The 15,985-nt window shown below is 42.7% G+C and overlaps 1 protein-coding gene across 2 annotated transcripts in view; it reads left to right on the top strand.

Annotated features, from left to right (window-relative positions):
* The window catches only part of KIF19 (kinesin family member 19), a 43,261-nt gene that overhangs the window by 19,189 nt on the left and 8,087 nt on the right, over window positions 1-15,985 (top strand). For both annotated transcript variants that reach the window (XM_063293424.1, XM_063293423.1), the window contains exons 5-13: window positions 2,333-2,458; window positions 4,111-4,305; window positions 7,097-7,243; window positions 8,080-8,202; window positions 10,187-10,334; window positions 10,946-11,120; window positions 11,295-11,493; window positions 11,668-11,938; window positions 14,467-14,588. In XM_063293424.1, coding sequence (XP_063149494.1) covers window positions 2,333-2,458; window positions 4,111-4,305; window positions 7,097-7,243; window positions 8,080-8,202; window positions 10,187-10,334; window positions 10,946-11,120; window positions 11,295-11,493; window positions 11,668-11,938; window positions 14,467-14,588 — 1,506 coding nt within the window. The remainder of the gene's footprint in view (window positions 1-2,332; window positions 2,459-4,110; window positions 4,306-7,096; window positions 7,244-8,079; window positions 8,203-10,186; window positions 10,335-10,945; window positions 11,121-11,294; window positions 11,494-11,667; window positions 11,939-14,466; window positions 14,589-15,985) is intronic.

Here is a 15,985-nt window from a genome sequence, read left to right as displayed (position 1 = left end):
ACTAGCTGTGTGCCTGAAACAGTGCTCAATATGCCATTTCTCTCCCCCTCTCCCCCCCCCCCCCGCTTTCAATCCAGCCATTATTCTGACCTGCCTAAGAGCACTTCCAGGCAGCCAATTTAATATGCTTTCCTCCAGGCTGAGAGGCAGCACAAAGTATGCCAGCTTAAATTTGCTGTGTCCTCCTAGCCAATGACTGCTCTACCTCATTAATGATGCATTTCCACTCCTCCCCTGCTGTAGGAAAACCAAGCACCAGTCACTTGCTCTAAGATCAGGGAGGCCTGGGGCTGAGGAAGGAGGCAGGTTTTGACCAGTAAGTTGAGCTGATCTGTAGGGAGAATGGGAGCTTTTCACCTCTGCTTTACTAGAAAACCTGCACCCACCCCATCGATCATGTGCTGCAGCTGGTACGAGAGTGCTTCTGAGTAAAGCAGGAAAGACTCACCTCTTCTACTTCAGCAGGAAGCCCCCACCCACCACACGGATGTTCCATGAATTATTTCTCTCTTCTGCTGATCTCTTACTCTGTCTCAGTCACTTTTGTGTGTCTCTCTCTATCTCATGCTGACCTGATTGCTCTGTCCCTCTTCTCATATTCTCTGCTCTCTTGTTCTGGATGGGTCTCTCTTCTCACAGATGGTCTTGTTTAGACAGGAACAAGGTGTCTTCCATGAGGGAGGCATAGTTGGCAGCGGGGTGGGAAAACATGCTTGATAGACTTTGAAAGTGGGTTTCCAATCCTCTGGGTTGTATATGGTGGCTTAGTGGCAGCTGCCTCCTCAGGCCACCCAGGTGCTCAGCTCTGAGTCTTTTCTTTCTCTTTCACTGTGCTCCTCAGCTCCCAAGCCATTGTGCCTTGCTAGCCTTTCTCTCGTTTCCCCAGTCACACCAAAGATCTCTGGAATATCCTTCAGCCAGCCCTCAGCTCCACTGCTATTTGGATGACAGGATCCTCCAGAAAGATGAGCGCTCCTTTCTTTCCAGAGCTCCTTTTATTCCTCAGTGCAACCAGCTGAGGCTTATTTTGTGGAGAGGTTTCCCAGTTTAGGACCTGCACATTCATGCCAGCTTTGATGACTTTATTGACAAGCTTCCTTAATAACCCCAATTCACACTGTGTTCTTATGGTCAACAATACTTAGGCAAAAATATAATTTGCCACTAAAAAGGCAGGCCTCTAGATCATGCTTGCTCATGGATTATCACAACAACAACAATTGTCATGCCCTTCCTTGATTATTGCAGTAAATCCCTAAATACAGAATAAGTGCCCAACTCAGTTTAATTAGCATATTATTTTCAACTGTCACCATAAAAACTTTAAATTCCTATGTCTGGAGCACAAGTTGGGTGTCTGTGGCTCATAAACCTATGAACTGTAAATCATTCACTCCTTAGCACATACTTCAGTCCAACTGCAGTAAACACCTCTTCTTTATAAATACCTTGGTGGGATCATATGGTGAAGTGCAAGCAAATAATACATTTAAGTATTGTTTGCTTAAGTTTATACTAAAAAAAATTTGTGAAGATTTCATAGTAAGCATAAAACTTACAAGAACCAAAAATAATAAAATACAGGAAGAATACTGTATATCTTGATGCAGATGTAAGAACAGAATGGCCAAGGTCTGTATCTGATGATTCTGTAGCCTTGGCTGGAAAGATGCAATTTGATGGACGTGAATTAGATGGAAAGTAGAGAAAAGCGACACATTCTGCTGAAAGCACATGCCGCTTGTCTAAAAAATAAATTAAAAGTGTGCAAGTCATTAAATAGCCTTAGGCCACAGAACTCTTAAAACAAAACTGGGTCAGGTTCCCCCCACCTTTCCAGATCTTTGCCTAATGGTATCCAATGCCTGATCACTCTTGCTGTCCAAGCCAAAATGAACCTGGAAGGAAGTCACCAGTGATCTGAGGGAAGGTGTAGGCCCACAACAGCCAAAAAAGACCAACAGGGGTTGGGTTGATCACAGCTTCTGCTGCCTCATCACTACAAAGCACTATGTGTGCATATAGTAAGGCTCGTTCCAGGAGAAGATAGGAAATACCACTAGCACTGGAACAGGTATATATGAAGTTTTCTGGGCTGGGGATGAGAGAAAGGCTGTGTCATGAGGACATGTCTTTCAGGAACAGTTAGCGAAGCATCTATGAACCAATATTAGGAGAACATGTGGGTATATGCTAAGCATCTAAGAAGGCAGTGACCAAGAAACCAGTATCTGTCCATTCTGAAACCTACTACTGTATAAAATTTTGCTAAGCTGCTTACCATGATCCCCCAGCCCTTATCATGTATATCTTCTCTTGTTCTTTTAATTAGATTTACAATGAGATGATCCGAGACCTATTGAACCCTTCTTTGGGCTACCTGGATCTGCGTGAAGATGCCAAGGGTTTCATCCAAGTGGCCGGAATCACAGAGGTGTCAACCATCAATGCTAAGGAGGTGAACAGGAATAACCCTGCAAAGGACCAGAAAGAAATAAGTTTCACTGTTGCCAAATGCAGTCCTACATGATAGTAATCCTAATTATTAATTACTAACTTTTTTCAAGAGTATACCAGGGATTTGTCACTATGGATAGCAAGCCTGTTCTGACTGAACATCCAAACCCAGCCCATTTGGTTTAAGCAACTGGCAGGTTTGGTCAAAGTAACTATTTCTAATCCAGTTTTTTGTTTCTCACAATAGCTGAGACTGCATGACTTGTCTTTGTTGTTAGGAACACTGTCAACCCATACCCTGCAGAAGGCATCCTGTTTAATGTCCCACAAATAATCGGAACCTCTTATTTCTTTCCTCTTTTTAATTCTCATACTGGTATTTCTGTGGCTACAGATGGGAGCCTCACTTGTTTATTCTGACACTTATAAAGCAGGTATTAAGCTGGGGAATATGATTGAGCTTCTTCTTTGTGTTTGGAGGAGGAAGAATAGGAAATACATCTGAGGTGGAACAAGAAAGTCAATCTTTTTCACTGAATATTGGTCAAAGGAATTAAAACCAGACTAGTATTCCCTAGCAACTGGTAGCACAGAGATTTGAAGAACAGACAGCCAAATCATAGGCTTGCTTGCTCAGAAGTCTGTCTCACAAGGGTTAATCCCAAGCAAGTGTGCATACAGTAGCTCCGCAGTTATAACAGATTTGGTTACAAAATCACTCCTGCAAGTCCCTTGACCTGCCTTCTCTCCAGTTGAAGAAGATTGTTTTGGGCAGCCTCCCCCAACCCATTCAAGCTACAAATGATGGGTGTAGTGGTCCAGTGTACCACATGGTACCAGGTCAAGGAAAATTGGTTTAGTTAGTATTCACTGGGTAACTCTTTATTGCAACAGGCTTCCAGAAGAAATGTATTATGTGAAGAAATTTTGCAAATAATTGCTCTCCTCCTCATCTCTTAGCTTGCTCAGTTGCCCATTGTCTTCTGCTCTGAGTCCCCCCGAACTTCCATAAAATTCCCCATGCTGGGCCTTGAAGTCCCCTTTTGCCTCTTCCTGGTGACGGTGTCCTGTGTGTCTTTTTCCATCCACAGCTCCCCATCATTCTGTAGATGGAAGTCACTTTGGCTTGAAAAGTTATTAGAGTTAGAAGGCCTTGTGGTGACTTTCCATTAGCAGCTCTTGAATGTGCTACACCATGCCCTGCCCTCACTGAGGAAGGGGGAAAGAAGAGTTTCTGTTTCAGAATTGTTCCTTTATGTAATTATTACTACCAGGCACAGTCTGCTGCAGTAAGTCCACCCAAGAAAGAAGACAAAGTTCTTCTTTCTGGAAAGCAGAGAAGACAGGAGGCACTCTGCAATATTGCCTTGTAACTTCTCTGAGAATAATATTCCATGAGGTACAAAGGTATGATCACATTTCCCAAGTAAAATGCCCATTCCCAAAGAACACCCACCAATATGTCTGACCCTTTGGCTTTTGTTCACTTGCAAGAGGCTCAGAAAGTTTGTAGACCAGACTAAATCTGCTCTTTTGCTCTGTCGCTCCTCCCTCTGGGCATTATTGGAGGCACAGAGCTGCCATCAGCTTCCTTAATCTACACCAAATGGTTTTTGTTGAGTCTAGAGTTTTACATTCTTCTTGTCCATGTAGATAATGCAGTTGTTGATGAAGGGCAATAAGCAACGGACGCAGGAGCCTACAGCAGCCAACCGAACATCCTCACGTTCCCATGCAGTGCTGCAGGTCACCGTGCGTCAAAAGAGCCGCATCAAAAATATTATGCAGGAGGTGCGCATAGGCCGACTCTTCATGATTGACTTAGCGGGCTCAGAGCGGGCCTCTCAGGTATGGATGTGGAGGAGAAAGGGCCAATCATCTCAACAGTGAACACCCACACACATGCACACATACAGATCAGGGAAGCAGTAAGATAGGAAGTGCTCAGGGAAAAAGTAGGAAGGACAGAAGCACTGGAGCTGAAAAACTTGGTGATGAAACCTCAGTACGGAAACAGCCCATGCAGTGGCATACTGGAAACTGGCTAATTTCCAATTTGGGGGATGCGTTTTCATGATTACTTTGCTTAAAGTCCTGTAAGTGCAATATTGTTATTAATATATGTTTTATTGGCAGTAACATATTCAATATCTGTTTTACAAGACTGAAGGGATAACCCTATTCCAAGGGATTTACGTTCTAAAACAAAGACACGAAGAATGGAGGACAGGAGGGAAATGGAAAAACATATTTAACTAGGAAATTGGTGATAAGTACAGTTATATGCACTCAATTACAGGAAGTTAATTTGGTGAAGAGAGTTGTTTCAAAAAGTATTCATCCTGAATACAGTTGTCAGTGAGAGAGAGTATGAAGTGAAAATAGATGTAAGAACAGCCCTTTAAAGAATGATAGAGTTAGTTAGACTGTGACCAGCCAAGAAGCTCATCAGGATGGTCTTGGACCAGATACTTAACTTGTCTTGTGAAGAAAAACAAAGAAGCAAGTCTTATGCACACTATCCCAAGAACTATGGAGGAGGACAGGATGCAGACATGAAGTATCCATTCCACATATTTCCAAGGCTACGTATTGGAAGAAAACAGTCATCTCTATTTTATAAAAAGATATTGGTAGCAGAAATGGGAAAGTTTGTATTTCCAAATATTTTTCTCTCTCCCTGATTGTTTATCTGGTGCTGCTTCCTGCTTCCCTGGGTGTTGGCTGCTGGAAGGGATGTGTTCTAGGTTGTTTCCTTCCTTCCTAGGCTTTTGATTGTGTCTTTTAAATGATATGTAAATGGATTTATCTCTATGTGTTTATTGATGGCTGATTTGTCTGAATGCCAAGCTTCTAGGAATTCCCTAGGATTTTGGATTTGGCTTGATCAAAAATGTTAACAGTTTCCTAATTGAATCTGTGATTGCATCTGTCCATGTGTTGCGAGATTAGGGAGTTTCCATTATGTTTTTTGACTGCCTGTTGGTGTTTATGGATGCAGTCTGCCAGTATTCTACCTATCGATCCTACCTAGTGGCTATTAATACCATTTAAAAGGCACAAGGAAGGAAACAAACAGCCTAGAACACATCCCCTCCAGCAGCCAACACCCAAATAAAAAGGAAACTACACCAGATAAACAATCAGAGAGGAAACAATATCCTAATCAAGGAGGAAGCTATAGCCGCATCAAGATGGGTGGGGCAAACTGCTATATGTAAACAGTCATCAAACCCCATTGTCCCTGGCACTGATGATATTACCTACCCTGATAGTGAAACATCTATAAGAAAACAGTCAAGGTCACCTAGAACCCAACAGTTCAGCCCTGAGCTACATATATTCTCTTTTATTGGAAAGAGAAGGTTGGGTTACAGTCATGTAGAAAAAGATAATCTTTTCTTGAAAGATGAAAAAAATCCAAAGAATTAACCAGGCTTATTATGAAATTTGGTATGAAATCTGCTATCAGTACAGAGTCTTTAATGGTCCAGTCTTCTGGGGACACCTTGGACTCCCAGTCATACATTCAAATCTTAACAATATTGCCATTATGGATGCAGTCCTATTTATTTGGCACTGATGCCCCATCTAAATGACCAGTTTGAAATGGGAAGTACCAATGAAACTGTATTGAGACTGAGAACTTGCTAGAATATCCATGCCTCTCTTCAGTTAACGCAGGCTTACCTGTGCTAAAGTGCATACAGAAATAAGTGGGGTTCATGTAAAAGTGTCATTTGTTAAAGTCTCTACAGAAAAGCCAAATACCCTTTGCTTTTCTCCTTATGGGAATGTCATTAATGATATAGTTTCCGTCTAATATTTGGATCCAGATCTTTTTTGCCTCAATCTCTTCCTCCTTTGTTGTTGTTCTTAGTTGCCGTCAAGTCGTTTACGGCTCATGGCGACCCTATGTATAATAGAACGAAATGCTGTTCAGTCTTGCGCCATATGCCTGACTGTTCCAATGTTTGCATCCATTGTTGCTGTGATTGTATCAACCCATCACATTGAAGGTCTTCCTCTTTTCCGCTGGCCCTCGACTTTACCAAACTTGATGTCCTTTTCAAGAGATCGGTCTTTCCTGACAATGTGCCCAAAGTATGAGAGTCTATCTTCGCCTCTAGGGAACATTCTGGTGTATTTCTTCTAAAACTGATATGTATATGTATATGTATATGTATATGTATATATATCAGATTTTGCCACCACCCATCTCCCCGTAAAGGGGGGACTCTGGGCGGTTTACAACCATTTGTTTGTTCTTCTGGCAGTCCATGGTATTTTCAATAATCTTCGCCAACACCACAATTTGAATGCATCAATTCTTCTTCTATCTTCCTTTTTTAATGTCCAGCTTTCACAAGCATATGTGAAAGTTATTCCTCCTTTAACTCACCATATTTCATCTTAAATCAGGAATTTAATCTGGTTCCAGATAAGGTCTATTTTCGATCGGTTTTTCCTTTGGTGAAAGTAGTTTAAATATTAGTGACAGCAGAATGATGACAGGGGAAGTATATTCCCAGCTAACCTTAAAATTATATCTAAGAAAAATAGGGCTTGCCTCAAGATTGGTTTTTGTTGGAACAGCAATTTCATTCTCATGTCCATCCTACTTTTCCCTCCTCCATAGACACAGAATCGTGGACAACGAATGAAGGAGGGAGCTCACATCAACCGGTCTCTGCTGGCTCTTGGCAATTGCATCAATGCTCTCAGTGACAGGACAGGCGTCAAATATGTTAATTACCGGGACAGCAAGCTTACCCGCCTTCTAAAGGTAGACTGTGCCTTTGGGCAGGACTGGCAAAACAGCAGAGGGTGTGAATAGTCTAATTGAAATTATGTATTTTCTAAAGTTAACCAAAACAGAGTAGAGAGTCTTGTGGGGGATGTATTTTGTGTCAATATGTGTTTAAATTTAGTACTCCTAAAGGTGGAATGAAATATTACAGTGAACAAAATGGCAATCCTATTTGTGTTGTTCTGTCATAATTTTGGTACAGCCTGCTTTCTTCTGATGTAGAGCAGAGAAAAGGAAACATGTATCATTATCTACTGCTGGCAGGAAATACCATTTAAGCTGCACCTGAGGCAGATGGGGAGGGGTGATGATATGTTCACATTTATATACTGTACAGTATAGACATGATGGATCAGGCTGCAGTTTCAGGACCTTGGAGAGTTCCAAGCAGATAACTACAGTATGTCTAAAACTTGAGCTATTCATTCATTCATTCATTCATTCATTCATTCAATTTCTGTGGCTGTTCATCTCAGACATTAAAGCTTTTATCTTTCTTAATCCAGATTCCCAAAGAGTCCATAGGTGATAGCTGAATATTCACATGCCTAGTGTGGAGAAAATGGTTCCTTAAGTAAATTTGGCTAAAAAGATGTGTGCTGAGGATCCTGCTTTGATGGGACTGGGCTTGAAGGAAGGGTTCTGGCTGATCAGATCAGTTTTGGTATTAGAGCTTGGATTTAGAATCATCATGGCCTACCTGATGTATGTGGTCCCTCATTTTCTGAAGAGAGAGTTTTGACTGCTGCTGAAGGTCCAGTTTGGTTTCCTGGCACCTATATTTAGTCTCTGATTTCATCTTCTATTTCCAGGACTCTCTAGGTGGGAACAGCCGTACAGTGATGATTGCTCACATCAGTCCTGCTAGTAGTGCCTTTGAGGAGTCACGCAGCACCTTGACCTATGCTGAGCGTGCCAAGAATATTCGCACCACAGTAGGATTCTGCATTCCTGGCATTTTATTCCTTCTTCTGCTAGAATTTTGGCTCTTGGAGGTTATTCAGATAGTACAAATTGTTCTGACTGAATCCAGCCTGTTCTCCAGATCTGATCATCAAAACATTACTTAGTTTAGCCTTATCATCAACATATTTTCTAATAAATGCAAGTGCTGGATCTGGCAAGCCATGAACCAACTGGGCACATCAGTATGTAAACATTGAACAGATGCTTCAGTCACAAGGGTAGAAGATTAATGGCCAAATTTGAACAGATTCAATTTTAGGCAGAAGGGAAAAGCCTAAAACTGAAATCCTGGAACAGATATATACATTGAACTTGATTCCTGTGTTCTGCATTTGGAAGATCTTATGCATACATGTGGCTTCTGTCTTATCTGTGATAAAGCAACTTATCTAGCTATGTTGTGTCAGTGAACTTCTGCTGTAAGCAAGTTCCTGAATATGGGGTTGAGAATTTGGAGTCAAGATTTATTGCCATTATATGAAGTCAGAAAGTACCCACAGAAACTAGGTATTTCATATAAGATTCCTGGATAGATGATGAATCTCTACGTCTCTGCTCTGTTCGTCTGTTTGTTTCTAGAGTGGCCACAAAGCAAGGGAAGCCAATCTCCTAGCTTTTTCCCTTTCCTATTAATCTGCTTGGCAGAAGACCATCTGTCTTTATTTGCTCCTGAACGCAGCAGCAATGATGTTGGCAGGTTTTCAGATATGAAATCATATCACAGCTGCCCTACAAAAGTTGCACTAGATACCAATTTGTTTCTGGGCTCATTTCAAGTTGGTTTTGGTAGTTACTTTTCATGCTCTAAGCATGAGTTTAGGAGTTTAGGGTACCACCATGCATTTCAGTCGGCCAACTAGATAGGTGATAACTGATACAGAAATGATATATTTATGTAGTATTGGTTATCATCACCAGAGTATTTTATAATGATCTTAAAACATAATAAAAACAGAGAGGACATTATTAAGGAAAATTAATTTCTGGAGAAGGCCATCATAAAAAGAAAGCTATTGGCATTGGCATTTGGCAAAACCTAGAAGAGAGATAATTCCTTAGGACTTTTGTGTCAGCACCAGACTGTATGGAGTTGAGAAATACTATTTGTCCTCTTTCAGATTTTCTGAATTGTTGCACAACTTTTTCATTGAATTTTATCAGAGTTTCACGGAGTTCTTACTAGTATATAAAGTCTAAGCGAAGACATGAAACACCACTGTTTCACTGATTTCATAAACAAAGGCATCTAATGTGCAGTGTGCCAACGTGGAAAGTAATTGCTAATTCAGTCATGGAAGATTTAAGTGAGCCCTGACTTACATAAATCTCAGAAGCTTTGGCTTTTCCCGTTACAGTGAAGTTCTCAATATACAGATTCCAGACATATATCATGCCCTGCTCAAAAGAATTTCTGAAGGTTTTTATACAAGAAGTAATTGAGACTTATTACCTCTGGAAAAGATTACAAATAAACCATTTCTAAAGGACTGGGGCTCCACCAATGAACAGAGACAAGGCTTTAGGTCTGTACAGTGGAATGATCTAGTATTTGAAAAGCATCATCCCTATAAAGTAGACCACACTAAGAAACACTGTGCAGACCTAAAGTTACTTTTATTAGAACAACTATAGCAACAGAATCTTGCAAGTCTGAATGTGCTTCCTTGTGTGTATCTTCAAGAGAATTAGCAGGGGGGCGGGGCTGTCTGAAATGTTTTCATAACTAACTTTCTTAGCCTTGGCTTAAGTCTCATTTATCTGATTGTTGCCTTGGTAATAGATCTTCTCTCTATCCTTCAAGGCCATCCTCTTTACTCAGTACAAAAAGACATTTAATTGTTGTCAGTCTCTGGATTATTGATCCTTATGTAATTACTAGTCTTGGATGCTGCAGTCTCCTTGCACTACCAACATTAATTCTGCATAATTCTCTCTCTCTCCCGTGCCCGACAGGTGAAGCGCAACCATCTTAACGTCTCTTACCACATTGCTCAGTACACAAGTATCATTGCTGACCTCCATCGTGAAATTCACCGGCTGCAATGCAAGATTGAGCAACAGGAGCCCCGTCCAATGCGGCCAGACATCCGAAGTATTCAAGGTAGGCTGAGTTGCTGCTGTAGCATGAAGATGACTGCATTGGGGATTCCTGGAAGATAAAGTTATTGGTACTTCACTCCGTGGCTGTGCATTTAGTACTGGAGGTGATATGCCTCCATATAATATTTAATTGCTAAGGAACATTAGCATGGGGTGTCATTGCTTACATTGTGCTTGTGATTTTCCTTACTGATATTTGCTTGGCCACCACGAGAAACAGGATGTTAAAAGATACTGGCCTCTGGCCTGATCCAACACAGTTTAGTTTAAGTTACATTACATGTCCCACAAACATTCCAGAAATCTGCCTGCTGTAGCATCTTGACCCATGTAGAAAAGGAAGAGAGGGAATGAGTATGTGCATGTGTGTGATGGCTTGGGGAGGTTTTATACCTCTGCCGCTTTAAAGGATCTCACTGGCTGTTAGGTTTGATGAGGTACTGCAAGTTTTCTGGAGGCAGATTGTAGGCAATAAGGTAGAAAGCATGGCTGAAGTAGAAGGGTCATTGAGCAAGGGGAGCAAGAACATGCCTATTCTGTAGCTTCTCTCTCTCAGCACTTCATCTGGATTTCCCACATCAGTTACACTTCTTTTCTCCCCCCATTGCACAGCTGAAGTACAGATCCGGGGGAATCACTTTGAGAGGCAGGAGATGAATCAGCTCCGGGAACAGCTGATCAGCACCTTTCGGGAGCAGATGGATGTGCGGCGCCACCTCATGGAGTTAGAGAATAATTACATAGAGATACAGATTGAGAGCTCTCGCCATCTCCTCACCATTGCTGAGTAAGCAGAGGGTCAAGAGCAAACAGGACGCATTCCTAGGACCTTAGTTTTGTGCAGTTCTCTGTTGTCCATCAGTTTACTCTGAGAGCTTCGTCTAGATGGGCCAGTTGCCTGTCATTTGCTGGCTGTTGACAGTGATGTGTTTCTTCCACCTTCCTTCCTTCCCCTTTGCAGTTGGGAGCAGGAGAAGACACGTCGAGCCCAAAAGTGGCAAGAGGAACAAAGAAAAGAGAGCTACAACAAAGATGAAAGTGAGAAGGACTCTGACACTGGGGACGACCTCTCAGATGTGCCAGAGCCACAGGAAGTGGCGGCAGCTCGGGAACACATCACTGCTCTCTTGGGGGAGCAGGATAAACTTCATAAGCAGAAGGTGTCACAGGCTGGTGGGGTGAAAAGAGTATTAGCTCAAGGAAGGGAGGGACAAAGAAGGGACGTGACCGTCTTTATAGAATGGGGCCGTCTGCAGTCAGCCACATTCCCCCCATCCCCCCACCCCACATGGCTTTTACTGGCTCTGTGACTCCGTGTCTCTTCTCTGTGCCAGGCAGAGCTGGAAAGGCACTTCTGGGAAGTACGTCAGCGTGGGCACCGGCTAGAGGAGGCCTTGCCATGGTGCATCAGCTCGGAACAGCAGAGAGAGGTTCTGAGTTTGCTGTGCAAGGTACATGAACTTGAAGCAGAGAATACAGCCATACAGTCAAGCACGCTTCTCAAGGACAACTTCATCCGTCATCAGGAGCAAGTTGTGCATCGCTTTGAGCGCCATCGCAGCCTCTCCCACCGCATCATCCAAGAACAGCGACAGATCATTCACGGTAGGGCCACCTATGCTGCCCAGTGTAGACCACGTTTTCCCAGCCTGGTGCCCTCCAGAGGTGTTGGATTTTAATTCCCAGAGTTCTGAAGCAGTCTAGCTAAAGCTGTCTGGGAGTTCTGGGCCTGAAGTCCATTACAAGTAGAAGGCACCAGGTTGGGGAAGACTGAAGTAGACTTACTGGATGTGTTGCCCCATGTGTATCCACTCTTGATCCAATATGGTAAAGGGGGGCTCTTTAGTCCCCATGTGACAGTCCCAGTACCAGGATCTTAACTTGAGAAATTCTCCAGACAGTCCATTAGGAAGCGAGCCTGACACCCTACTTCTTGCACTGATTCTGAGGATGTGTGTTAGAAAATAGGAGGTGTTAGTATAAAAACCATCTACTTTCTCACACCTCTCTGATGCACCACATAGGTCTCTATCCTTTCTTTCAAGCTGACATGTTCAAGTTGACATAGCTTGTCTTTGTCTATAATCTATAGATGGCCTTTGTCTAATGCAGTGGCAAAATCTTTTTGCCTCACAGTTCTACGGCATCCTGCAGTATCAGAAGTCTCAAACCCAAATCAAAATGAGGGGAGCATAAGCATAGTTCATTAACCTGAAGGTTGCAATACTGAAGTCTTTTCATACATTGGTATAAAAATCTCTAGTGAGTAAGTATCCATAGCAGCAAACAGTATAGAACTTAATGGAGCTTTGTTTTAGTGGACATTCATAAGATAATACAGTTTGTGACATGAGTCTGTTCTGTTCTGTTCCAGCCCATCCTTAAAATGAACGGTAACCACTCAATCTTCTCTTAAGCAGCCATCCTCAGTTTGCTGTCATTCAAGTGAATTGAACTTGGAATCCCAGAATTGTGAGCCCCAAAGATTATGGTGGTTGGGAAGTCCAGGAATTGAAAACAAAATTAGCCAAAGAGCACCTGTTTACGACAACTGCTCTTAGGCACATGTGAGAGCTCATCTCCAGCATTTTTCTAGGTTGGAAACAATTCCCGTTATCACCAGCACTACAGAGTGGGAAACTGAGCCACATTTGGGAAACAGCTTTAATCCCTTCCTACATAAATCAAATCAAAACTTTATCACGGTCATAGACCAGCATATCCTACATAACTAATTCAGCTCTTTCTCTTTAATGTGATTTTAAGTGCATTGTATCCTTGCATGCTCATACAGCTATGCCCAAACACAGCAGCGAAATTCCCCCCACCGCCAGGAATGATTTACTTCAGAAATGCAATTTAAGAGTCTTTGGAGGCAAGAATCTATTTATTTAGTTTTTCTCAAATGCTTAGCTCTGACTAAGAACGGTCAGGGAGAAACCTTCCATTTCCAAAAATCCAGGGACTGCAACTCCCACCATACTTGGGAGAGTATTGCTTGCTTTGCAAGTTCCAGCGTTCAGTAGATCAGGATTTTTGAACTGGAAACAGACCTTGTGGGTTTTTAGATAAATATTCCTGGGTTGTCATAGTTTTTGTAATTATATAGAAAGCAGGAAGTCCAAAGGTGATGTCCCACCCTTCATCTCCTTAGTGGTTTTGCATTGCTAACAAAGCCTGATTTGTTAAAAGTATTCAATGTTGGTAATTGTACAGCTTGTCTGCTCCCCTTCCATGGACACAAATCCTCACTATCAGCAACAAGCTGACAGAATTCATTCCCAGCTATGTTGGTGGCTCAATGTGTTGCTAGGAGTGCAGGCTCCTTCACCTGCCCCATCCAAGTGCAGAGTCACCCTTCTAAACCTATAGTTAGGAGGAGCTATGGCAGAAGCCCTAAGGGAGGGGACCAAACCCAGCCCAGACTCTGGCTGGAACAGCTTTGTCCCAGGACATCTCAGGTGGAAGGGAAGCCCAACACAGAAGAGAAATGACAGGACCCATGAGCCCAAGGCAAGTGGTGGCCCAGGACTAGCGCTGGTAAGGAATAAGTGGTGAGGCACTTTTGCTGCCCCTAGCAGGTCCCACACAAGATCCATCCACCACACATCCAATTTTAGCAGGAATCCTCAGCCATCACTGCGGTTTGCTTAGCTGTGATGACACCTCAGTGAAGGGCTAACCATGCAGTGCTCCTCAGCGTGCCCCACCTCAGCATGGAACCAGGATTTCTTCTTATCCCCAAAAAAGAATTGTATTGCTGCTGCCTCATTTCCAACAGTTGCTCTACTGCTCTATATGTAAACGAGGGGCTTTCTGTTGTTCTGGCTTATCTTTATTGATGCTGGCTCCATAAAATTACCTTGGAGGGCCTCATGGAGGCCATGAGTTTGCGACCCGTGATTATGCTGCAGCTTGTTGCCCTGACATAGCCTAATGCAGTCATGGCATTGATGCTTTTCCCATCAAAATTATTCAGTGTCCTTCTAATACATTCCTAAACATAGTATCTGCCCTATTCCCTTCAGGTTATAAGGGAACTGTCATCTGAGTTGTAGACCAGCGTTGAAGCTTCTGTGGTATGCTTGCTGCTCCCGTGTGACTTCTTGTCCGGTTTCCCTTCTCATTGCCAGAATCTCACCTAGTGGTGCCATCCCATCTGGAGGAACTGTATCAGGCTTACTTGCATGAGCTGGAAGAAGGGGGATTAGATCGAATGGCAGCCATTGATCAAGCAGCTGTTAGAGCTCTCAAGGTACCCTGCTGTTCTCACTGCTGAAGTCCTTTGGCTTCATCCAAAGTAATATCTTTGGTCTACACCGGTATCAACTTAAATCACTTCTAAACCAAACTGTCTGCACACAGCAGAGGAGGCCTAGGCATCCTATTATGCAGAGAGGAACAACTTTATCTCTTATACCAAACACAGAATCCTTGGGCCAGGGGAGGCTTCTTACTAAGGAAAGGGGTGGTCCTGGGTTGGAGTTGCCCATCTCCCTTCCCAGTAAGCCATTTGCATTATGCAATAAGTATCGCTTTTAAAATTCATTCTTTCTTCTTGCTGTCTGCCCTCACATTTTTCTCTTTGTTCTGAATATTGCAGTGCAGAGCTTATTTCATTCCTCCTTTTATTCTTGCACCCATCACTGCATTTCACTGGAAGCGTCCGGAAAAAACCACTGAGGTTCAAGAAACAAAGCAGTTTGCCCAGTAAAAGGCAAAGCAAAGAAAAGAGTTTATCGATTTTTTAAAAAAATATCCTGTTGAAACATCCTAGAACGCTCTTCATGTCATCAGCTATGAACGTTGGACATAAAATCTATTATTGCATTGCATTTCCTTACTGGATGCATACGCATCACTTTTCATTATCCCTTTCAGGAAAAGCAGTGTTATGTAGAGCACAGAAGCCAAAGAAATGAAAAACATGTTATAACAACAAGAAAAGGAATCATGGCAAACATCTTACCATTCTGTAAGACAGAACGGTAAGAAGCTTTAAAGAAGACATTGCTTTTCATTGTTCAAACGTCTTAGTATTCTCTCTTGCAGGATCTCATCAGATTCATCCAACCATGACTTTCTTAGTCTTCACCTTCTTCTTGAACCATTTGCCCTTCCTTCATATATTTCTTTTGTAACTCATTCTCTCTATATGGCCAGACCACTTCAATGTACTTCTTTTGTGCTGATCACTTACTCTTTTATTTATATAAAAGATATGTATGGCTGCCCGTTTTAAAGGACAACTCTGGGTGGCTCACAACAGCAATAAAACCACAAAACCATTAACAAACCCCATAAAACAAAAACTAAAAACCTGGCACATCAGTCATCCCCCTGGGATGCTCCAAGAACCAGCCACAGGGACCATCATTCTACCCCAGTGCCTGGGTAAAGAGCCAAGTCTTGATGGCCTTCCAGAAGGCTAAAAGGTGGGGGCCTGCTGGATCACTGGGGGGAGGGCGTTCCACAGGTAGGGGCAGCCACGGAAAATGCACACTTTCACTAGATGGCAACATTTCAGGGAAGGGACCTGGAGGATGCCTACCTTATCCAATCTGGTAGGATGGGCAGATATTCTCAGGGAGAGGTGGTCCCACAAATAACCTGGTCCCATTCCATGTAGGGCTTTAAAAGTGATAACCAGCA

This window comes from Candoia aspera, chromosome 2 (genome assembly GCF_035149785.1).
Source record: "Candoia aspera isolate rCanAsp1 chromosome 2, rCanAsp1.hap2, whole genome shotgun sequence".
In the NCBI taxonomy this organism is placed as follows: domain Eukaryota; kingdom Metazoa; phylum Chordata; class Lepidosauria; order Squamata; family Boidae; genus Candoia; species Candoia aspera.
This window is presented reverse-complemented; position numbering and strand designations above follow the sequence as displayed.